This window comes from Zosterops lateralis (genome assembly GCF_965231275.1).
Source record: "Zosterops lateralis genome assembly, chromosome: 1".
Lineage (NCBI taxonomy): Eukaryota > Metazoa > Chordata > Aves > Passeriformes > Zosteropidae > Zosterops > Zosterops lateralis.
The window spans coordinates 100628953-100654936 of NC_139762.1; the positions used below are offsets into that span (position 1 = coordinate 100628953).

General features: G+C 38.4%; 1 protein-coding gene across 1 annotated transcript in view; it reads left to right on the plus strand.

Annotated features, from left to right (window-relative positions):
• Nucleotides 1-5829: 5829 nt before the first annotated feature.
• LOC310907313 (piezo-type mechanosensitive ion channel component 2-like) overlaps nt 5830-25984 on the plus strand; it is a gene marked incomplete at its 3' end in the record, with an annotated part of 38609 nt that continues 18454 nt past the window's right edge. The window contains exons 1-3 of the mRNA XM_083857427.1: nt 5830-6198; nt 19470-19680; nt 22267-22480. Of these exons, the coding sequence (XP_083713553.1) occupies nt 5956-6198; nt 19470-19680; nt 22267-22480 (668 nt within the window). The 5' untranslated portion in view covers nt 5830-5955. The remainder of the gene's footprint in view (nt 6199-19469; nt 19681-22266; nt 22481-25984) is intronic.

Below are 25984 nucleotides of genomic sequence, written 5' to 3' on the forward strand. Positions count from 1 at the left end.
ATCTGTTCGTGCTCCAACTAGAGTATGAAAACTGCAGAGAGAGGGAGAAAATATGTTTTGAAATAATCACCAAATATCAGCCTGCTTCAGACTGTCAGCACTTACTTTTAGTCAGGACTATCGTGGAACATATGGATATCTGTATGCCTTTATGTAAACACTTTGCTGCCAATTACCAAATATTTATGAGTATTATGGACAAATTTAACTGGGAATGTTTTGCAGAGATCATTGTATACGGAATTAGTGCTTAAGCTAAATCCTTACACGAGTGTGTGAGTGAGAAGCCTGCGTGAGAAGTGTTCAAAGTTGAAACAGAGAGTTTCTTTGAAGAGTTAAGACCAAAATTCACTTATAGCTGAGGTGTCCTCAGGTCTCTTCTGCTCACTTTGGCTCTGCCTCCATCGAGGATCACATTCTCATTTTGACCTGAAATAATTTGTGTAGCGGATGGACTTGTCATTTCCACCACTGTGCTGTGGGGCTGGCGCGCACAGCGCCGGGGCGTGGAGGGGATTTCATTCACTTCCTCTTGGCTGTGTAGCCGGAGTCCTGCTCCACATTTGGAGCTCTGGGACATGGGCAAAGCGAGCTGAGTGTTGTGGTGTCACGAGTCTGGCAGTAGTGCAGCTGAGTGCTTTGCGTGACAGCTGAAAATCCCTGCTGAAGTTTGAATCTTCTGTGTGCTGCCCTGGGCAAGCTGGAGTTTGCCCTTTATTAGAAGATCAATGAACAAAAAGAAACAATGGGTGCTTTAGAAGGGGAAAAATTGCCACAAACCAATGTTTTGCTTATTGCACATATCTATAATTTCTTAATGTTGAATGTTTTATGCAAGCAGTGAGGCACCAAAATCTTGGCAATGTACATTTAGTTTCAAATAGCTGCTCGCTCTCTCTGCATAGCGGTATTTGGAAAGCAAATGTTTGGTTATTACGTGGTTAAGCACTTTTGCAATACAGAGTGTGTCCTTCATTGCAAGGTATCTTTCCTGAAAAAGCAAAGTGTACTTTTGGTTTTTGAATCCATGCAGACATAGTTGGTAAGCAGTGATTTAGATTTTACAAATACTTCAGGAGCCCTTTGAACTTGTATGTTGGGTAGGTCAGTGCATGCTAAATATTTTTATAAGTAGTTTTCTATGCATTTTTGCTTCCCTCTTCCTCCCACACATTTACTTTGCACGACCAATATTCTCTGAAAATGCAATTTCAGGTATTTTGGGTAAAACACATGCCATGCTCTGCATGAACTGAAAGGACCATCATATCAAAACAGTGCAGGAGAGAGAAGAAGCATGCACAGCACTGTGGATATTAATATTTCCAAGTTTGTATTTTATTTTTGTGATATAATTTATTTTCAATTTGTTGATGAGCAAGGACAAGACTAAGGCAGACCTAACAGTGCTCAGCAGCTTGTAAACTTTACACATGGCACAGATTTGCCCTGAATGTGTTGGCAAGATTGCTATGTGAACCAACAACATAAAAAACTTGTCTTTTGAGCCAGCAGGGACAAGCATGGCACCATGAATACAGACTGTGAGCATCCTGTGTTCACTGAAGTGCTGTTTGGGGCTCAGACCCGGTCTGCAACCCTCAGACTCTGATAAGTAAAGTGGGAGTTTCCCAGCAAAGTATGGGATCAGACATTTCATCCTTATTTCAAACTGAGAGAGGATAAGGCTCCTCTTTAGCTAGCTTCTGGCTGCAACCATCCCTAACACCCTCTTCCAACAGCAAGGATCAGCAGGCACATCTCTAAGGCCATCTGGTTAATAAATAGCCTTTGGTACCCTTGGAGCTTCCACTATGTTTGGATCAGAGAGGATACTAGGGATAAACAAATGAATCATTCATGGTACTGCATAGCACCTGTGAAATCCTGCCAGTCCATGTTTCCAGGGGTCCATGCTTATGATTCTTGAGCCTGTTTTACCTCCAAACGAAATGATTACAGTTGCAGATGAAGCCCATGGGAATTCAGCTGTAAGCATCTACAGCAGTGCATTAATTACACTGAAATATTAGATCCAATTAGAAATATCAGATGTTTCACAGTCAGCATCTATGCATCTCTTCCTTAGTTTATCACTTGCTAACTGTTAATACAGTGTTACTTTTTTGTTTTATTAAATTAATTAGAAAGTAAAGAGATGCTATAGAAAACCCATGAGGGGAAAAGAGGGAAAATGTATGCATGAATAAGACTGTTGATAACTTTTTAAAGCTGCAATAAAAAAGAACCTTTAAAATACTTTGTTTACCCAGTATCCAATATAAAATCAAGCTTTTTACAGTTCTTTAATCTGGAAGCATTATCTTATTTATTGTCTAACATAAGCTTAACATTGTGATACATTGCTGATGCTGAATTAATTTTAGTTCTGTTTAAGAAAGACTGGTTCTTCTTTTCCATTTTTTTATTTGTAACAAAATAGTAAATATTTAAAGTTGAAGACTGTTTGTATTCATTTTATATGTGGTCTATTTTATACATTATGCATAGTGTCTCACATATGTGTTACTATATATTTTACTTTTTCTGAATTGAAACCATTGCAGTTCTAATTCTAATAGTTCTGCTGCCTTTCTGGTTGTATTCTGCAAATGTGAAATAAAGAGGAAGTTAGAGTGTCCGCCATTCTAAAGAAATGGAATCAGGCCAGATGTGGCAGTATTAACACTTCACTGTTCACCAAAGCTTTGTACATTCAGTAGGAGATGAACTATTTTAATTTGTGAGTAGCAGTTACTCTAGCAAGGCAAAAAGTGAAAATTTTATTTTAAGAAAATAAATGAAATGAAACTGAAATGCAGATTTCTACAGCTCCAAACAAGAATGTAATGTTTCATTACGCTGGCATTTGTTTTTGGGTGGGGTGGGTTTTTTTGGTTGGTTTTGGTTTTTTTGGGGGTTTTTTTGACTACCAGTGAGTGTACATGAAGTAAGAGAACGGTTTTAACATGTGTGTCCAAAGCTAACTCTGTTCTCAATGCAGATAAAGTAAGAAATTTTGCTTAGGTTTTTGAGCAGCAGAGAAATTCAGGAGTAGGCAGGGTCACACTGTCCTAGAAAAATTCTGTATATACACAGAAAATACAGATGATCCCTTTGTAAAGTAGTAAATTTAAAGTATTTAGCTGAAATCGGCGGGGGAACATACTGTCTGATCAGAAAACTGCCGTGTTAGGAGTCTGTTGATACAATAAAACAGTTTCACATATTGACAGAAAAGTCAATGAAATTCCTTTTCTCCTACAGAAGTTATTTTTGTTACAGAGGAACTGTTGCAACCTTAACTATAGGGTCCCTTCTGACCTAACTAGTAGTCCCTTCTCTTAAAAATTGTGTGCAATTTGATTTATTTGGTCAAGGGAAAGGAAAAAAACATTTCAAATCCCAAACAAATCCTTTGTATGTGTGTCCATGCTGTTTTCTTCTGCATCCTGTAAGAAAGAAGAAAAAATTAAAGCTGCCCTTTACTGTAATTACACTGCAGAATATGTTTCTGGCTGAGTTATAAGCTTCAGTCACTGGTATCTATTACAACTAAAGCTGCCCTGTAGGTAAATTATTTAGTCTAAGTGAATAAATTATTCTTTACCAGCTGTAGATCAAAGGCTATGACCAATTCATTGAACACCGTGAGATTCTTGCAGGGATTTTTTAAAAAAGCTGTTGTTGCAGGAGATCTGAATAGGTTTCCTGTTCTTCTGTTTAACTTCATAGTTTGAAAGCCTCTTTTGGAGGAAAGAGCACAATGTATAGACTGTTATCAAATGCAAAATATGACCATGTGTGAATGCGCAAATAAAGTGAGAAATGTTTGTGGAATGATGGCAGTATTTGCCATTCTTTTTTGTTTTGCCAGAGATAACAAGTGGGAATAACTGATTTTTGTTTTAGCTTTTGCTGTGAAAAAGTGGGGAGCAAATTACTTGGGGTTGAATGAAGCAGTTTATTATTCTGCTTTACAGGAGAATATACATTCCTCTACTTTCAAGTGATCTTTTGTTTCCTTTTTAATTATCACACCAAGGTCAATTTGTTTTCCCTTTCATGGGGAAGTGGGGACAGCATACATTTGCAACTGGTTTTGGTGAATAAACTATTCATGTGCAGAATTTCTCCCCGCTCCGTGGTTAGGTATCAGTGTTCAGGCTCTCTGTTGCCAGCCTGGGCTGTACGTTACATCTCTCACAACAGCACACTAAAGGATTTATTTTGACAGATCAGAAGCACTTGGCTTGGAAAGATGTGAGCTGCACCAGGGTCAGGGCTCCCGCAGGGGTCTCCCCTTGGTTTAGGGAGCGGGATATGTGAAGGAATACCCAGCGTGGCTCCGTGGGAGTACAATGTGAGGAAGGAGAACCTGGTGCGACTGAGAAGCACTGGTACTTTAAGGCTGACAATTTTTAATCTGTACACATGTGAGTGATTGAATCTGAAGGACTTCAGAAGTGAAACAAAATTAAATTTTTGATTTTCAGTTAATTAAGACTCCAAATCTGCGTAAAGAAAAAAAATCACTTACAGAAGTGTTACATAGAAGTAATCTGACCCATTTTTCAACATGAGCCTAGCAAATTTCTATTGTTCTTATACTAGTTAATTCTGGGTTGAGGATGTATGTCAATTCTTTCAGAAAAATACCCAAGTGAAACTTTCAGAATCAAGAATTCAGATTTTTTTTGGGCCACGTATTTAGTAATACCACTTTAAGAGGCCTATTTCATCACAGTGATCAGGATTACTGAAAAAAATTCATTAACATTATTATGAAGCACGTGTACACTCTTGTTGGGAAAAAGATGTATTAAACGTGTACTTTCTACCTTTTTCTGCCGGGGTGCAGTCTGGGCTAACCTTCAGTGACATTAAGAGCCACCGTACTGCAAAATGAATGGGGGGCTCATGTCAAGCTTGGATTTTCTGTAATGTCAACCAGAGTGGCAATGCTCTCATAGACCAGTTGACTCTGCAGCATGCTGTGCTGGTACCAGAGGCACAAGAAACAACCAAGAAGTCCAGCAAGAACTTTGCCATCTAACTCTTTTGCAAGCCTTTCGATTACTTATTTTTTTTCTCTGCTTCAGGACAACTGAAAGCCATTAGCAAAATATTTTCAAGCTACTTAGCTGCCATACAGTGCATGACCATTCGGAGTTAAGCTGTTGAAACAAACATTAAAGCCAGCTTTCTGATCACTTACCTTATTCCCAGTTTGAGCAGATGTTATTTTGCAAGATACACATCAGTGGAAAGGCTGGGTCAGCAGCAGTGATGGAAATGTTGGATTTGATTGTGGGCTTATGTGCAGACCCACACGGTTCTTGACAATGGTTGTATTGTAATCACATTAGAGACTTTTTTGATACTCCAGGCATCCATTTAATCACAGCAGTTGCAGGTAACTCCTTCACAAACAGTTTCTTTTAGGCTTCAAAGCTGTGATGAAGAAAGGCCAGAGCTGACCTCTTTCTTTGCATCTATAAAACGACCTTTTAGGTTTTCTACCAGTTTAGGCTGTGAAGAACTAGTGCACTCACCTGTGCCCAAGGAAGTATACAGATGCCTCACCTGTCCTCAGAACTGATTACAGGGATAAAGCCCTATAAAAAAAATAAAATTGGAGCTTGATACAGATGGATCTTCTAGGTACTCAGCTGAAATTTTTCGTGTTGAATTTGGAGGTTATTCTTTTAAATATTTGTATTGCTTGAAAAAAAAAATTGATTCAGAATTCAGTTAACATGCTAAGTATGACTAAAATATGAGTTTGCAAGCTCCTAACAAATAATCACTTATTCTGTACTTCTGGAGAGCAAAACTATCTGTCTGTCTAGAGTTCCTTGATCGTCTTCGTATTACCCATATTGCAAAGATTTCTTATTACTGGGGGTTTGGGTTTTTTCTTTGCCTTGAGCTTACTTTCTGTTCCAGTTGAAAATGCCATTGGAAGTAACAAATGTTTCTTTGTTTGTTTTTTTTTGTTTGTTTGTTTGTTTGTTTTTTTTCATCCCATACAGTGTGAAAGGAGCAGATGCTGGGAACGTGATCAGACTATTTGTACCAGATATTGGGATGTTCATTGCTAGTCTGACAATATGGCTCCTCTGCCGCAACATGTTTCAGAAGCCAGTAACCGAGGATGCAGCACAGTGCAACATGCAGTTTGAAAATGAGGAGATGGTATCAAATACACATTTCTATCTGTATGGCTTTCAGTGAGCTTTGACATTCCTGTGTTCTGAAATGGTTTCATGAGGGTGGCTATGTTAAGAAGTAAACTTTCTTTCAGGAAATGAAATGATTTGTTTTAAAGTGGAAAAATCTGAAGTTATTATGTTGAGAAAACAAAGTAGAATATGAAAAGTGGTAGATATGCTACAGGATTTTTCAAATAATTTTGAGTTAAGAAACAATCACGACAGTCCATCACAAGTTGTTCTTCACCAGAGCTGCTGGTTAAATCTGGCAAGGTTGCTCTGCTACATACAGTGGTCAGTTTCTTAGATAGCATTCCTATTTCTGAATTTGTTATCCAAGTATAACAGCAGCATCTGAGTGATCATCAGAAATTACTCTTAAAGACTGGAAGAGAGACTGTATATTGAGTTCATGGAAGAAGTTATCCAAGACTTTGGTCATACTGAGTGAGATTGAGAATAATTTGAGAGAATAACTTAGCTGGAAGTGTTGATGTATTTGCTGTGTCTTTAACTCGTGGGAAGAAGAGTAGCAGAGATACTGATTCCAGAAAAATCCGCAGAAAGAGGAACACAATTTTATAACATAAAATGCCACAGTGGGAATTCAGGCCAGGGTGCAGAAACATTCCTACTACTAATCTTAACATGTTTTTTATCAGACTGTCTAGCATGGCTTGGGGCTCATTTTCTGTCTTCTTTTACATATGGGTGGAATGTTTTTTTCTTTACTTTCAAAACACCATTTTTAGGGGAGACAATTTCTACTTGCTCATTTCAAATAGAAATTGCACTTTGAAGTGAGGGAAATACTTAGGGGGATCAGTTGCCCATTTTGGTGCCACTATATAGAGTAAAAAGAGGCCTCTCTGCATGTTGCCAGGTTGTCTGGATTGTGGCAGTGCCAGAAGCTGGTCAGGTTTCTAGCACATGAGAGATCAATATCAGGACTGTGCTTTTTACTCAGTTGCAGTTGGAATTCTTATGAGTTCTCCTGGCAGCTGAGGATTGCCCGAAGGTTGGAGCTTTTTAACTGCATGTTGGAGGATATGTAGGGTTTGGTCTGATGTGCGTATCCAAAGCTTTGTGTCTCCTGGAACCTGGTTTTATCAGCTTTAAATCTGCTTTATCATTGAAGCTGTGCAAAATGGATTTTACAGCAGGCTAGAACCTTGGGCTATACCCAGAAAGGGAAAGAAGTGTGGCTTATTAGTGTGGTTTGTGTTCAGCTCTCCTCTTAAATGAGTTTTATTTAACAAAGTAAGCTCCAACAGACTTCTTTAGTGCTCTTGGTCTTCTGAAAAGAAAGTATTCACAAGCACAAAGCAGGAGTAATCTGATGGCAGATTAGAAAGATGGGCATAGTTTGGTTCCTCTAAAACCAGATGATAACATTTAGATACTCATTTTTTTTTTTTGGTTCAGAGGTGAACCTGAGCCTGGGGTCTGAGTCAAAGGGAGCACAGTGTCCTGAGAGGATGGCTGCTGACATCCAGGCAGGGTTCAGTAGTCATTTCCCTCCAATGCAAGAGAAAAACTGAGCTAACAAACACTAATTGCATAGCACAGAGTGTAGCTTTGTATGGGGCTGGTCCTGGACTGGCTAGCTCAATGCCAAGGCAAGAGTATTCTACAAGGGAAGAAGGAGGGAGAGAAGAAAACTCTGACTGCAGAGAAATATGGACAGTGGGCAAATAGAAATATGTATAAATATGTTTTTCTTCTTCACATCAAAACCCACTGAATATTATTTATGTTCTGTAAACTCCATGTATTGCAGAATATTTAGTGAACATAGCAGCTGTGTTTAGATTTAGTGGAACCCCACATTCTATCACAGGCATTTTTTTACAAACGGGATAATATTTTCTCTTTGTGAGGGGATCCCAGATACTTTAAGGAATTCTGCCCTTCACAGCTAAAATGATGAATCTGCATCAGAATAATCTGCTAGCTTTTCAAAGATTGAATAAAATGGAGAGTGGAAAATCAAATACCAATTAAACATGTTTTTCCAAACTTCAGTTTTCTCTTTCTAGGTTTCTGCACATAACATCCTGGAATCTTTTCTGCTAGTTAGGAAGAGGAGGCAGAAGCAACTGAATCGGCTAGGAATATGTATTTGGCAGGACTGACTGCAAGGAAACTAATGCATATGCAGATTAGGCCCACTGAGTGTCTGAATTTGGGAGAATGTTGGCATGGTCTAAAACGAGTCCAAACTGTGTAGGTTTCGCCTAATTTTTAATTCTTTCTTGGTAGAGAACACTAGAAAAGGGAAGACTTAGTCAGTTCTTTGAATTCTGTGTTATCTGACTGATACCTGTGGTTCTGTGTTGGTGCAGCTCATTACTGATGCTGTAACTCCATTGAATTAGAAAACATAAACTGAGTTGCAGCAATAACTGTCCTAGAAAAAGACACTTCAGGAAAATGCTGAGTTTGATACTCTACCTCCAAGGGAAGTAGTCCTGGGTTCGTTAGACCAGTCCTGTAGCCCCAGTTCTAGAGTTGAAGAGCTGCTGCTGAGAATTCTGCCACCAGTCCTTAGAAATTTGTGGTAGGAGATTTTGTTTAGAATGCATCAGCCGGTTTAAATAGCCTTAGTAGAGCCTTCAAAGAGGTAACTTTTCAGGTCGATAGATGCCTAGCCACAGATGGTTCTATAAATCAAGAAATCAGTACTTCAAAACCAAAGCAGTGTCTTGCAGCTTTACCTACTTGCATTAAATTATTTACATTGAATGATTCTCAGACCTCTTTGCTTTGTGGGAGAGCGAAATACTATCAAAATAGGCTTAATTAAAGGTTAATCTATTTGCACCTTCCAACATTTCTGTGTAGGAAAACCTGTTAAATAATTGGTATAATACTGCTAAAATTGACCTTTTCAAAGGTCTGTGTGAGCCCATCACATTTCAGTTGATATATGGGCATGCTGTAAAAGTGCCTCCAGTGGAGCAGCAGTTTGTGTTCTGTGCTTTGGTGTGGCAATAGCCTCGAGAAGCCAGCCATGATGGATCAGATTGCTTGTGGATTGAGATGCAATTCAAAACAAGAAAAAGTATCAGAATTCAAATTAAGAACAACAAGGATTCGTTGAAAAATGGATGTCTTTCTCCATTATGCTGCATTCAACTTTAAGGGAAGCAGATCTCCATCAGAAAAGTTTATTCTACAGAGCAGAGCTGGGGGAGGAGGCTCTAAGGCAGTGAGACTCTCAATTATTCGTAAGTAACACTATCCCAGGAATAAGCAGAGTGTGGTTTTAATTAACAGTGAGTCATGGAGTAGGAAGGTCTGCCAGATACCAGGCTGCAGTCCAACTCATTACCACCCCTAAATGGTTGCACACTTGGAGCAAACGTGTCTGCAGGCCTTTTTATTAGGGCTCAGAAAATTTAAAGCAGGTGAATTCAGCTGGAGACAGGCCCAGGTTGCAAATGCTGAAAAGCACAATGCCAGTCACAAGGTGTGAAAGGTGGAAGAAAATAAGAAACAACAGTTAACTCCCAGCTGCAGCTGAAAGTACCACATTTTTGATTTGGAGCAGATGGTGGTTTATGTGCCAAAATGTAGATACAGTATATACAGTCTGATAGGTATTACAAAGGAAGTAGCCTTTTCTTGAGACTCTGGATGAATTGCTTAATGCTTTAAGTGACAGTGGCAGGAAGGAAAATCCTTCTGCAATTACACAACTTAGAGTTTAGAAGAGGTGTTGATCTTAGTTGAAAAAAAACCCCTGTTGCAGTCTTCAATGCAACTTGCTGCCTTGCCCATTGAAGCTTGTTTCTCATGTGTGATGTCCCAGAAAGCAAATAGGACCATTAGGTTCTTGCTTTGTCTCATAATCTGAGGCAAGGTTGTTCCCAAATCTTCCACCCATCCTCTTTTTCTGCAGAAGTCAGAGATTTGTTTGGGAATCTCAAAAGGGAAGGAAAAAAAAAAAAAAAAAAAAAAGGAAATAGAGGAATTTTTTTTTTTAAATAAACTAAAGTTTGAGAAGAATGTAAGGAGAGCTTGGCCTCGAGTCGTGATATTGGGCTGGAATAAGGAGGACCAGCATGGTACTTCCTTTGGCCACAAACTTGATTTGTGTCCTCAGGTCTGTTACTTCATCTGTCTCTTGGCTCCTGTGTCCCTTGGCACACAGAAGCAGTAAAATGTTTAGTTCCCCAGCTTTGTCCTTCTAAGCAGTGGCAGGCTGTTTGCCTCCCTCCTACACTGAGCAGGTAGAGCTCTCATTTGGTTTGGGTCCCCAAGTGTAACTGCAGTACATTCCATATAGGACAGAACAGACAGGCTCTGAGAACTGCCTATGTCCCATGCCTTGTCCAAGGACTTTCTAGCATAGGAATTACCCATTTAGACCAGTATCCTTATCCTGAAAGTAGCTGGTACCTGCTGGGCAAGGACAACAGCAAATAAGAGAATACCCTTTTGCAATGTTACAGTTTATCCTGATCTCTCCTAGTGCGAGAATGACTTTAATCCTAAAACATGTGGTTTCAAATCCCTTCCAAAAAAAGTTGTTTATAATTATAGCTACTCTGAATAATCTTGTTAAACATATAATTACCCAGACTTTTTTAAAACCTCATTAATTTCTTGGCTTCAGTGGCGTCATGAAGCAAGGACTTCCACAATTTAATAAGTGCGCTTTGGTTTTATTTTGAATTTAACACTCTTTAATTTTATGGAAGGTCCCTTGTATTACATGTTATAAATCAGAGTATAATGGTATAAGGGTAAATCAAATGTATTTATTATCTTCTATATTTGAGCTTTTAAGGGTGACTTTTTAAAAAATTTCTTTTGTCATTTTAATTAGTTCTTTTTTTCTGAAAAAACTATAGTTCTGCAATCTTCTTTTGAGCTACAGAGATTATCAGTTCCTCAGCATTTCAGGCAAGGTCATATTGTTGATTTAAATTATAATATTATGACATTGATAATTAGGTTCAGAGATTTTAGGGTTGAGCAATTCTATCAGCATACCACCTACCTGCGCGTCCTGCATAAGTGAACAGATCTGAGAAAGGTCTGATGTCCCAGTCTTTGCAGTTGCATTCGGCTTGCCTTCAGGTGTAACCTTCCTTAAGCAGTTTGCAGTGGTGGCCATGACCCTGTCTATGGGACCATCCCATTTTTCTTGAAGCCTGTGATAAGTATATTTCTCCATAGATGATTTATTGCTTTGTGTTTGTGTCTTAATATGATTAGATTTTGCCTGTATCAGCCATTCACCTGACCTGATTGGCTGTCATTGACATGGGATGCTTTGGCCCCAATTTCTCTAAACATCTTCCTCTCACATGCAACTCCTCTTTCAATATTTGCTTTTCTTCTGAGATAGAAAATTATTGCTCTTGTGTGAAATACTGTGGAAAAAAGCATTTCCTAGACAGAGTTGGAATGTTTTGGCTTCTTTGAGTTTCCTGATGATGCCTCTATTATTTCTCATCTTTTTTCTTCTTGTCCGTATTAAACACAGCACAAGCTCACTTTTTCTAATTGGTTATTAATGTTTCTCTGGTTCTGACCTCTGGAGAGCTGGTCAAACCCACTTGGTTTTTGTGTGCTTTGAACGTGGTATAAACAGGATTTAAAACTTTTCTTTTTTTTCCCCTGCAGTTTAAAAAGAGTAGATGAGTCTCCCTTATCTCTTTGCTTGTGATGTTTGTAGTGGTGAAGTTTGCCAGACCTTACACAGCTGCCTCCCTCAGTAACAATTCCAATGCATCTCATATTAACAAGGGTCAAGAGTTTACAAGTTCCATTAGCTCCTCGGTTTGATGCACATGTCTTTGGATAAGTCTTAACACAAATACGTAATTATACTCCAGCAGGCTGCAGCTACATGATGTTACATAGTGCAGTGCATTGTGTGTTACCAAAGGCTGTCCCCCTGCTGGGCAGGAGACTTCAGTGTGCACCTGTCCTGATCTGGGGAGAAACAGGACAGGATGCAATTCTTCTTGTGGCAGCTCTTCACTGGCGTTACTAACAGTTCTCCCTTTTGAGAGTTATTAACCAGGAGATTAAAATCCTGGAATACTGCTGCCTTTGGATGGCCTAAGTGATGAATAACACAGTAGGAGAAGGAATCTCTTGGCTCATGGAATTCAGTCTGCTGTTACTTCAGGCAGCCATATCACGCAATTCCCTCCGGAAAGTAGAAAGTACCATCTTGAAAACAGGGCAATTTTCCTTCATCCCATTGTTTCAGAAATGTAATTTTGCTTTTCTGGTGGTTAGAAAACATCTGATTTCTGTTGCACATATACTCATAGCTGCATTATAATCTTTTTAGTTCTTCTGCTCTTTTGCTTCAGTACAATGTTTCCTTCTCTAGAATGAATTTCTCTCAGACTGGGAGGATAAAACCCCACAACTTTCTTTAAAGGTTGTTCTGCAAGACAGAAGACAAGTGACTTTGGATCCTCTTGTAGATCAGACACCCATTCTTCTATTCTTCCCAGTAGTCTGAGGTTCTTCAGGGTGGTGCTGGAGAAGTGCCCAAGTCACTTTGGTTTGCAAATAACCACAGCACTATGGTTGGGCTGCTTGTTCTCCTTCTTAGCAAGATGCATAATGGTACTGTACATATATTTCCTGGGCCAGAAATTTCTCCATTTGGGTTCCATGCATGCCTGCTCTAGCTCAGTTAACTGCATTGTGCCTTGTAGTCATAACCCAACTCTTCTTATTTCCTTTTCACTAAAAAAGAAGTGTTTAATTGCCTCAGGCCAAACCACTGAACTCTGCCTGTGAATTCCCTTCTCTTTTACATTTGGCTTCTGGTCCTGACAACCTTCTGAAGTCAAGATATGAAACTATATTTCAATATTGGCCCAGTGAGTTGTGTGCTGAAATCACTCAGTGTTTGCTCAGGTGTGATGGGTACTTTGGGAAGTGAAATAATCTCTGGTTCTCTCAGTACAATATCTATTGTATACAAGATTTACTGAGTTGTCTTCCTGTTATCCTGATTCAGAACTGTGCTTGTCTTCATTAATTCATTTTTTGTTTCCTTTCGGTCGCTAAATGCTTCTGTCCCTATGATCCTTTTTTTTTTTTTTTGTAATGAGTTACTCTTTCCTACATGAGATTTTACTGTGGAGGTGTATGTATGGCATTTATTACTATAAAACACTGCAAACACACTGAAAGTTATTTCTGATCTACATCTGTATTTCTGTGTAGGTCTTTAACCCAAGCTTTAGCACACTAAGGATGCACCAGAGATAAAATTTTTCAGAAAAATCTATATTACTTATAGTTATAGTTAATTTAGGATTTTATTCTCAATGATTCAGCTGAGTAACACAAATTATTCAAATAAACTGCTTAAATTCCAAGATCTATCTATCTCATTAATGTCACACCTTCCAAAATGTTGGCTGCAGTCCCACACTTGATTAGTTCAGCTCATTTAGCAGGGTCTTCCCCTGAAGTGACACAGTTTCCTTCTTCTATCCCTGCCTGCAGCCCATAGCTCCCTCTCCATGCCCACCCCCATGTGTGGGTAGCCCGGTGTTCCCCTCTGGCTTTCTGTAGACCCCATGTACCTCACATAGGATGACCTTAAAGAAGATACTCTCTCTAAGCAGCCACATTTCTGTAGGAATCAAGTTCAATGACATGTGGGAGTTGTTTATGTGGAAATGTTTGAATCTATTCTGTGGCAGGAAAAGCAAGGACATCCGCTTCTTACATGCTGACAGCTTTCAGAACAAGAGTGGAGTTCTATGCTTTCTTGCAAAACTGAAAATTCAATAAATGACTGTGCTAACATGGTTTAGTATTGACCACAGGTTAAAACGACAGTCATTTATATCACATTAAGGGGTTACAGTTCCTTTGATGGTAAAAGAAGTAGCAGCTCAATTTCTTTTCCAGCTTTTGTGCTCACAGCTGGGTCTGTCTAAGAAATATTGTGTTGTTTTGATTATTTTTTCTATATGCACTTTTTATATGCTGCTTCTAAAAGCAGGTAAGTAATTGATTCTTCCTATTGCTGCAACTATCTTATATTTAAAGATAAAGGTTGAAGATCCTTTTCTATGGGGGTAAGAGGGGTTTTAGAGCAAACTTCTTAGTAGGAACTCAGTCATGTTATGATAGGTTGAATGCAGTAGTTAAGTGGCTATGGAGGCAATTGAACTAATTGTGAGAGGAGAGAGAATCTATTTCTGTTGTTCTGCTGGCATAATTCAATCAAGTAGCTTTTCTCAGATCATTCCTAAACCAAGCTGCTCATTACAAGGGCTTTTTGAAATGGGAAATCCAGAAACTTGGGTCCAGTGGCTTTAACAGACTTAGATGTCTAATAAATTGTATCTGTGTTAGTCTATTACAGGTATGGAATAAAAATCTCTGATTAGAGATAAAGAAGTAGTTCTAGGTGGTAATATCTTGAGAGAGTCACAATTTTACAGAGGCAGTGTCAGCAGGATGGTGTGACTGTGAGTCCCAGGGCACACAAACTCTGGGGCAGCATGAAGACAATCCAGCCACTTGAGGAAATCTGTGCCTATCTGCAGAAAGGGTTTGAAGTCTGTGCTGAGGTCTGGAATGCTACAGCTAGAAAAGTGTAACATTTCCACTTTTCTCTGTTTGTTTCCTCGTACTGGCTGGGAGGAAATGTCAAAATACTGAAAAGAAACTATTTTTATAACGTTTGTGAGCCAAGTGGAAGGAAGAAGCACCTGAATCCCCACTGGAACTTACTCTTGTGAGCTTAGCAGTGCATGCTTGAGAGGTCCCAATAATTAATTCAATGTATTAATGGGGATGGGAGTTATGAGACTTGCATCCCCTTAGTTATAATAATCCTGGCTAATTAAATTTTTTTGCTGTCAGTATTTGAATTTTTGAAAGATTTCATTTGTATCCCCTTTAGAGTTGAAAAGTCAATAAATGAGCAAATTTGTGTTTACAGACACAATACTATTAAAAGTAGGTACAAAGCAAGGAGTGCTCTGAAGCAAAAATGGGGTTTAGGTTAGAGTTAAGGCTTCCTGTTAGTAAATACATCTCTGGGACTAGAGGATATCTGTGTGCAGTAGTGTTTATACTGTACCAGATGAAACATTTAAAAGTTGGATGTTGAAAAAGCAGCCCCCAAAGTAGCTAATGGACATTCTGGCCCTGGCCGCAAGAGTAGCTGCCATAGCTGCCACAGGAGCTGTACTGTTTCCTTGCCTGTTCTCTATCTCAATTTGGCAGTTTAAAAAAGTGTTGTACAATAAATACTCCAGGGACTTCCACATGATTGCTAAAAAACCTAAACTGCATTTAGTTTGTTTATAAAAAGTCCTGGGGCCCTGCTCTGCAGAGCAAGGGTCATGGAAACACATGTTTATGGCTTCACAAATGCTCTATACTCCTTGAATGGAGAAGTTTATTTGATTTAATCAGCATCCACAGGGATCCTGTAATTGCATAATAGGTAATTTATTATGGAAGTAAAAGTATTTTTCTAACTGTAGCCTATGTAGCATGGGTTTGTAGCTTTAGACTAATCCACATCGTAAAAAAGAGCTTTGCAAAGCAGTCTGACTGGAGTAATGGTGTGCTGTGATGAGCGCATGCTTGTATGGCTTTTTAATCATCAGAAAGTGTTAAAACAACAAGCACATTATCACCATGTTGAATGTGAAAACTGTTCACTGTTTGCCTGCCTTCTGCAATTTGAAGTGCTCAATGTGAGAAAATGGAAAGCCAGCCCAGATGATCCAGTTCGAGGGTGGTGAATATGAGAGTAGAGAATCCAAAGTTTGTCTTTTCGACAGACCCTGGAAAATGGCCTTTCATCTACTTCAGCAAAGGAACATGGCCTTTCATCCTGGATTCCAAAATGAATTAAAAACAGATATATTTGTTTAAAGGAAAAAGAGAAAGTAAAATTGAACCTAGAGCTGTTTAACTGTCAAAGGCTTTGCTGACATAACCATCAACTGTGTCAACAAATCAGGCAATTCTTGCACAGCCATATCATTGATAATTCTGGCTGTCCTGAAAAGCTGCAAACCAACATGTATCTGTTCTGAAAAGGCTTTTGGGACTCCATATTATGGTTGCTGTTGATGATACCATTTGCCAGCTTGTCTTCAATTGAGGAGAACAGTTGGAGATCTCCAACTCCCAACAGACTTTTGCAGTTTTAGAGCGAAAATTTGGGAAATCAGTTTGGTATTTCCTGAGATTCAGAATGCTGAAGTTTTCTTTCCAACATCCAGTGACCTCAGTAACACCAGAAGTAGGTTGTTCTGCATTTCCTGTGAATGTTTGTGACATCTTAATTTTCCTGCTGAACTTGAAGTTCATATTTTCATCTCTAAATAAAAGCTAAGAACCAAAGAATGTTAACTTCTTTGTAAACTCAGCAACTTTGAAACTTTTAGCTGTGTTTAAAGTGTATAAGCTTCAGTCCATGGAAACTTTGTACCACCATCTCCTTCTCAGCTTAAGTTATATCCTGGTCCAGTGAAATACCCTCTTCCCTACTGCTTCTCTCTGGATGTGCTGTGTCACACATGTCAGTACTAGTTTATTAATGCAGAACTCTGGAGACAAAATGTAGCCTAAAGGTTCTTTAGATCAATGAAGCAAGATTAAATAGCCTGGTAAAGTTAAAAAATTATGGTCCTAGTTTTGACATAAAACTCAAAGATCTATTTTGAGGACATCACGGTGTGAATTTGGGCATTTGGCACCTGAGGTTACGAAGGCAGGAACAGAGAGACAGAAAGTCCCACCTTTCACTGGGATGTTTTGTGTGGTTCCCTTACTTCTGTGTCCTCCTTTTTATTTTATTGTTTAAAGGTATTATGCGTTTTCCTCCAATTTATACTTAAAAATATTTTGATTATTTTCATTTTCCCCACAGGAACATTTTCTGCTTATTCGGGGAATATTTTATTATTTTCTTTTGTGACTCTTCAGACTTCTGTTTCCTGTTCCTGCCTATGTATAATTCATAGCAGTCAGGAATTTTAAACTGTAGTAGATATATAAATCATGTCTTCATATTTACCATAGCATTCAAAGATGAATCCTGATGGCCTTCCGTGAAGCAATTTATTTATTTGGAATTGGTTCCTATACACTTTTTAAGTGAGTCTATGTTTTAATGTATTGTCATTAGCAACCCGAAGGCAACATGTTTAGTAATTGTGCCCTTTCATAACCTTTAAATATCCATCAGTCTCACTCATTCTCTTTCTTTGGGGTATGGACACTATTGAAAGTCTCACTGTTCACTGGTCATGGTAAGCTCGAGGCACAGAGCACTAGAAGCAGTCCAAGAGAAGTAGGATTGGACCCAAAAGGACTGGATGAAGAGCATGCTAATCTAGTATTTGTGACACCAGCACAAATGATCGTAACTTTTGCCCTTTGTTTAACTTTCTCACTGAAACAGCTCTGGCAGAAATTAGGGCAGAATGTATTGCTGTGCCTACTGTCAGCATTTTTTCTGAATATTTGTTTCCTGTCCTTGGGATAGGAGCTCAGATATGAGCAGCAGTGATGAACAGACTGAATGCCTCTTTGTGCTTCTTGGCTTGAAATGTAATAACTTCAGATTTGGGCTGTCATCTCTATTGTTTTGCACAAGGAGCTAATATTATATTTTGAGAGCTGTATAGGTGAATGGTGACAATAAGAAAGCAATTAAAATTCTACTATACCTCATGTAAAGTATATATTGCTAGTGAAATAGCTGAATAAGTCCAAGAGAAATGTAGATTTCCCAGATCAGCCTTGCTGTATTTATTACATATTTCATTGTGTGTAAAATAGAGACTCTTTAGAAGAAGCAGGTTTGTTTGGGGGTTTGTTTGTTTGTTTTCCTGGGCATTCACAACAATATCAATGGTCTGAAGTAAGAGGAGAAAGAAGCTGGCAACAAACTTAGAGGTGAAATGAAGGAATGGAGGCATCTACAGGGAATTTTGGTTTTTTTGGGAATCGACATAATGTAATGGTACAGAAGAATTTCGTTAAGTAAGCTGAGAGTTCATCTGTTCCTACTGCAATCTGTCAGTGTGGAATTTTTTCTGCCAGAGGTCACCAGTAAATATAAAACTGCTATTCTGATGAAAAGTACCAATAATCTCCCTTTTTTACTTTCACACACAGTGATGAGGTTTGGTCAGAACTAGTGTTAGCTAATACAACTCTAAATTAGTGCCAAAAAAGCTATTCTGTATTACACCAAATGAGAACCTGGCTCAAAACTTTTTTTTTTTTTTAATATGCCCCTACATTTCCATGAATGACTAATTTTTCCATAAGTTGTATCTCTGTGTGGGCCTCTTGCTGATCCTGCAGATTCTCACCGTGGGTTGGTGACTTAGTCTGCATCACTCAATAGTTGTGTATGTCTTCTGGTCTCCAAGATACAATGGAGACTTGATGATGAAGACCACTGCAAAATCCTAACAAACTGCTCAAGTATGATGGGCCTTCCCACGTTTCCTTCTTTTCTTTTTTCCATTGTGTAGCTCTGTGTCACTGGTCTCATTGCCCCTGCTAAATTGTTGTAGATCACTCAAGCTTTCACTGCATTTCTCTTGGTCACATTTTCACATTTTCTTTCACCATCAGTTGATCTCTACATTTCTCATTCTCTCCCCAAGCCTCTGATAAGTCTGTTTTTTCTCTTCCAAATGGCCCTTTAGTCACCAATGAGTTGTCTGTCCATTCATTTCAGTCCTTGTTGCCCTGTTCCAGATCACTCCTATTTGCCACATTTAGGTTTTGCATTTAGAGGAAAGGTTGATGAAAAATAGGTTTGGAAAGTTAGATCCATTGAGCAGTATCAACCAGGGATTGCACTTGTTGGAGCTTACAACTGAAGCCTTTGAGGCAAAGAGGAGTTTAAAAGATATTAGATAGCAAGATGCTTATCTTTCTAAGAATGCTGAACTAATCAAACCGAATTTCATATGTAAATAAGCAAGCAGCCTGTTGTGCACCTGTGGGAGGACTGCAGCCTTTCCCAGAGACCACCCTTAATATCTTTTTATTTTGAGACAATTCTGAAGTGGGAGCCATCAATGTACATCTCTAGCTTTAGTACATCTTTCATAGCTCTCACTGCTTGGCATAGTCCAAGATTGTAAGACTTCATTGTTAAATAATATATGCATGGGTTTTAATTTCAAATTTCTTTGCGTCTCTCTCTCTTTCTCTATGTGTGTGTTTTTGCATTCTATTTTTCTTTCCGTCCTTCTCCTTTAGGCGGTAAGAGAAAAATTGGAGCCAGATGATGCTTTGATGTATGAAGAAGATCTGGATGATGACGACTGTGGAGAAGCAGAATTTGAGGAGACCATGAAATTAAAACTGCTGCGTAGAATTGCCTTCCTGGCATCCAAACTGAGGGAGTTTATTGGCAATATGATAATCACCACTGGAAAAGTTGTTGTTACAATTTTACTTGGTTCAGCAGGTTGGTGTATTTGAAAAATTTCCTCAGGAGCCCATTAGATTATGCGTTTAACAAATGAGTTTTCAGCACTTTCGCACCTGCGGGAGTAACAATGGAAATTTTTAAGGGAAAAGAAATTGCTGCTGATTTTATTAAATTAACTCTTTGGCAGGTATTGGAATATGCTGAGTTGCTTAATTTTTTTGTACTGATACTGTGTGGCCTTGTCAGTCCATTTATGATTTTCACAGTTGCTCTTATAACCAAATGGTGAATGGGGAGCATATTAGAAATGACACACAAATATATATATTGTGTGTGTGTATATACACATATGTATTTATATTAAAGTGAATTCATATATTTGGTTTCACCATTTCTAAGTGTGAAAAGGAACTGTGTTCACATAGCCTTTAAAAAAATGTTACTTGTTTGACCATGTAGTATGTAAAAAGAGTGATAAGCAGACTTCCTGTTGTTTGTTTTTTTTTTCAGTTGGTAAGAGTAGCTGGTTTGAAGTTGCATAGCTTACCTTTTTATAAGACATTCGATTTAATACCACATAATCAGTTACAGCCAGAACAGAAGTGTACATAATCACTATATGTTGTAACTACTGAATTCAAAATTAGATTGTGAAATTGTAGATTTGTGTTTATCTGCCAACTGACATGTTTGAATGGAGTGATATATATGAACATTACATTTAACCTATAAGTTATCAGTATATGAAGTATAAAACAACAGTACAAAAAAAGTTTGATATGATGAATGATGAGAATTAGAGGTGTGTCAGTTATAGTAAGGCAGGTTCTTTCATTAAGGCAAGATTCCTAAACAGCCTTACATGTAGCCAAATGGAAAGTAAAAAATCTAAAAAGAGAAAAAATATGTGGGCCACCGTAGGACCTGACACCAAGGAAGAGAGATGTCATTAAATAAAACCCAAATAAACAAAACCAAAAAGCCTGATGCGACTCTACATGGGTGAACATCATCCATGTTCAAGGGGAAACAGAAGGATATTGCAGCTGCGGCAGGGGGCAGTTTCTTTTGAATGATGATGGGCAGCTTGCCTGTGGAGCTCCAACACAAGCCAAGAAGTGGGAGGTGTTCAGAGTAGAGTTACAAAAAGTACTTGAGGTCTGAGAAGCCTGTACTCCAGAGAGAGACCTTGAGCTTTATAAGTTAAATACTTCCGTACTTACCATGCCAAAAAGATGAAGAGTGACGTGACTGCAGCCGGAAAGAGCTGACAAAGATGCAAAGTGCTTCCATTTTTTTAATCTCACCCAGGAAAATTGATAATAGGAGCCAACAGTTAAGTAGTAAACCTAGGCAATTTCAGATGAGAAATAAATTTTGTATTTTTCACAGCCAGAGTAACTGGCCATAATAAATAACTTATTTTAGGATATCATGGATTCTCATTCTCCAGAAGTGTTTGAATAAAGACAAAGTGTCTCTTTGTAAGAAGAAAGGAAATAGTTACGGACTTGAGGCAGAAATTGCTGGGTGAAGTTTTACAGCACCATAGGTTGAAAGCTTAAAATAAGATGTGAAAGATGTGATGGTGGAGCTCAGGCAAATGACTGTGGATGTGAGTCCTTACTTACAGTGCCTGGAATCAGCTCAGAGAGGGACCAACCCTGGGAGTGCTCTCCCAAAAGACACGTCAAGCCAGCACCTGGTGAGCCATGGGCCACCAGGAGTCTGGAGATCTGTCCTGAGAAAGGTGGCTCCTAGACATGTACTAGTTAAAAAGCTTAAAAATAAATGTAGGCGGGGATTCCTACTAGCTCTGGCACTGTTGCGTCAGGGAATCCACTGGGCTGCTATGCTGGCTGCAAGCTCATGTCATTTTCTTCTAGTTGCCACTCTTAGACATGAATGTCTTTCCTGCTTTCTAACTTAGTTTTGCAGGCTACCAGCAGAGCATCAAATCCCCTTCACCAGCTGGACATTTTCTCAGGTGGCATACTCAGCTACATGTGAAAAAGCAAAAACAATATACATGTGTGTGACAGCAGAGGCTTTGTCATATGTAAATTACACGTTTCTAGGAGTTAGCAATTTTCAAAAATCAAACATTTTCTGATTATTCCGTAGATTATATTCAAATCTCTTCATTTCAATAAATGAATCAGGGGCTGTTTTGTTTTAATATGTCAAGGTATTTCAGTATCTATATGAGAAGGCTTTTTGCTGTTCATCCATCATGCCACTTTAGCACCTTATACTCAAAATTTATACACTGGTGCTGTCAGGTAGTATTAGCTACCCTTGCAGCCACTTTCTGGTTTTCTCCGTGCTCTATGAAACATCTTTACATAGAGAATATTCCATCTCAGAGGAAAGTCTGGAGGGTGTTGTGTTCTAAGTGCTGAGATATGGTATAAGTGAATTGAACAAAGGAAAAAGAAATTAAAAAAGGAAGATCGTTCTCTTCTAGTCTCAAAGTTAATAGTAGTCTTTAGAGTTAATTGTAATAATCAGCAGAAAACTAATCGGATTAAGTTTTTTAATACACATCTTGTCAAACTTAAGGTTTAACAAATGCTGGTGTTTCCCACACTTCTCCAACACTCCATGTTTTTATTTTTACAGGTATGATGGTGCCATCTTTGACCTCAGCTGTGTATTTCTTTGTGTTTTTGGGCCTGTGCACATGGTGGTCCTGTTGCCAAGCGTTTGATCCGCTGATATTCAGCTGTCTGTGTGTATTAATGGCTATATTCAGTGCGGGACACTTGATTGGACTTTATCTGTACCAGCTACAGTTCTTTCAGGAGGTTGTTCCACCAAAGGATTTCTATGCCAGGTGAGAGAAATTCTTTTCCTGTTTAATTGTGGGCACATGAATGCAATGTGCTGTCATCACATGTTGATGCAAATGATCTTCCAGATAATGCATTGAGAAATTTTACACATGACTTTTTGTTCAGTCGTGGAAGAGTCAAATCATTTCACATGGAATGGTTTTGAATGATACAGTGGTGAAAGTCCAGACTGGGTAATTGCTGAGAGCTGGAGCAGGTTTAGGAGAGGAAGGTGATTCTTGGTTTTGCTCAGAGTGCTCCTCGGATGTGAGTGTTAATGATTTGGCTAATGGAGGAAATAAAGGAAATAGATGGAAACATTGATACAAGGGCAAGTGTACAAATGCACGCTTGGTTTTCTGTGGAGGAAAATAAATGCTCTGATGTCTAATATCATAGTGTCTTAACTGGAGCAAAATGCTTTTGTGGTGCCATTCTTGTGTGCAGAGGCTGAGGGCTGCTGGGGTCCTTCATGTACTATGCATCTTAGGTGGTTGATATAAAAATTCTCTCTGGTCGCATAGAATCACATAAAACATGGTCATCTCCATACCAGCAGCTGCTTCACTGAAGTAAATAGCATTTCTAGCTACTTCTGCAGTAAATATTGATTTGCTGTGATTTACTGACCCTTTAATTTTCTACATACTGTAATCTAAAATAAGAAGTAAATGATGTATTTTGCTCATTACTGTTTTATTCTGCTGGATTATGATGGCAGATTGGTTTTTATGGTATGTATTTTCAATGCTGTAGTAATCCTTACATTAAACTAAATGTGAGCATTATTTCTAGTAAACCTATTGTTCCTTTTAACTGTTATAAGCTGAAGGTGAAAGCAAATTAGAGATACTGTGGAGATTCGATTAATTATTTATCTCTCAATGCACTATTAAAAGGAGTAAAATTGAGCTGTCTAGTAACTGTAGCTGTTACTTTAGTACTTATTTGGACAATTTATTGAATACAGGTTAATAGATGTGTGTTTTGTGATGTTGGAATTGGTGACTTGCGGAGTCTAATTGGGAGGGCATAACATTACCTGAAAAATCAGAAAAACCTGCTCAGTTTAGGCTCTTTTGTGCCACCTAGAGGTCGAGGTAGGAGAATGGATGATTCCTAATGACAAGAAGCTGAAATGCTCTCGACTTCCCTAAACCTTTTATATTACTTCCTCCATATATTAAGAAAATAAAAAGAAAATGGCTTAATTTCTCAACCATTTGGCTTTGAGGATATCTACTCACGGTTTTTAGCAACAGACAGCAATAACATTTTCTCAAGGAGAAGAAATATGTGCTTCATACAATTTAGCTATAATACGTGAAACTTCCTTCAGATGCGTAATATGTGAAGTCCCTTTTTTCTTTTTAGTATATTTTTCTATTAATTTTAAATTAATTTATATTTATTCATTTCAATTAATTTAGTCTCAAGATAATTGTCTGCATTTAGTAATTTCTTCTATTGTGAATAATGTGATTTCTTCGTTTTATGACAAAATTTTGTTCGGTATGAATATGGCACTTTAACTTAATCATTAATTTTTGAAAATTGATTTTTTAAAAAATCAAGTTGTCTCTGCCTTGGTGTAGAAAAGAAAAGCACTTTCAGAGTTTGGGTTAAAAGAAGTCCCAGCACTGGGCTTCAGAGTATATACTGACATTTTTGTAACCGAAAAAATATGATGTTACCTTCCTGCAGACTTGCTCTTGAACTGGTACTGTTCAGTACTTTGCCTTTTACACATGAAATCATGTGAGGGACTGATGTTCCAAATTATGTGGGAAATTATGTTTGAATATACACAACAACGTATACGCAATGTACACACAATGGCAGCCAAAGGAGCAGTATTCCTTGTTTCTTTATTTGCAGGTCTTTCTATTGTGGATCTACTTTGATCTGCTTTCAGGGAGATGTCTTTGAAGAGCATCAAGACAAGTGTTATCAGAGCTTGGAAGTGAAAATCTTAGTGTGAAAAAAGGCCACTGATGATTTTTAATGATTGAGTCGAGCTGATATATAAGCAGTGGCTAGAGGAGGAAAAATGAGAGATGTGTATTGGAATGCTGCAGAAAAAATATTTTAGCATTTTTCATCCTAAATCAATACCTTGCTATTTAATGTACAATTTTGGTTTGAAGATGTGCTAAATATGCAGAGTTCCCATTAATACTAGTACATGGCTATCATGGGCAAATTATATGCCAAGAAAATAATTTGATTCCCTGAATTCTTGCTACAAGAAGGACATCGAGGTGCTGGAGCATGCCCAGAGAAAGGCAACAAAGCTGGTGAAAGGTCTGGAACTGAAGTCTTATGAGAAATATCTGAGGGAACTTGAACTGTTCTGGAGAGGATGCAGGGAGGAGCCTGGAAGAAGAGAAGGCTCAGAGGTGACCTTGTTGCTCACTAAGAGCAGGTTGTAGCAAGGTGGGGGGTGGTGTCTTCTCCTGAGTAACAAACATCAGGACAAGAGGAAATGACCTCAAGTGGCACCAAGGGAGGTTTAGATTGAATATTAGGAAAACTTTCTGCATCAGAAGAATTGTGTGCCGTTGGAAGAGTCTGCTCAGGAAATGGGTTGAGTCACCGTCCCTGGAGATGCTTAGAAGATCTGTAAACATGGCACTTAGGGACATGTTTTAGTGATGGATTTGGCAGTGTTGGTTTAATGATTGGACTCAGATATTAGATATGAGACGTCTTTTCCAACCTAAATTATTCTGTGATTCCATATGAAAGAAGGACTTTTATTTCTCTGTAAAATTTTGAGGGCCCAATCCCCAGAATAAGCTTTCATGAATTTCAAGGGCAGATGTGCAAACTGCTCCTGTTGGGCTGCTGGTGGGCATTTTTTCTCTTGGCAAAATGTAAGTCTGGTGTTTTAAAAGGCTCCTTTCTGGGTTTGAGCTCTCAAGTTTACAAGAAATGTATAAGTGGTTTCTCTGATCAATAAAAAATGTGTTTTCTCTGAATAGTGATGCATTCAGCTTGTCAGAGTATTGATTAATTTCAGACTAAATAAAGTTAAACTACACCCAAACAAACCAGAAGATTCTCAAGTTAACAGTATTATTCAGCTAAGATTTGCATCATTCTTGAGCTGTTCCTTCATTTTAAGAACTCTTCAACTCAAAATTCACAATTTGTGATTGTAATAAGTGACTGAACAATGTCACCAGAGAAAAGCAGTTTTCTTGAGGCGGGGGGGGGGGATAACCTGACATCTGGTGAATTTACATGTTTTGCCCTGAAACTTTATGGGGTTGTGCAAACAAAGTACTTCGCCCCTAAAAATAGCATATTGTGGTAATATATCCACAAATGGCAAAGTACTTGCCAGAGTTATATTACTGAATATGTAGGTATTGATGTCTTATAAGGTTTCACATCTGCTGCTGTGGATCTGTGATATGGAGGTAGAAGTGGCATAAACACAAACACACTGAAATGCCATGGAGTGAGCACTGGGATCTGCAGATTGAAAACTGAAAAGTCTG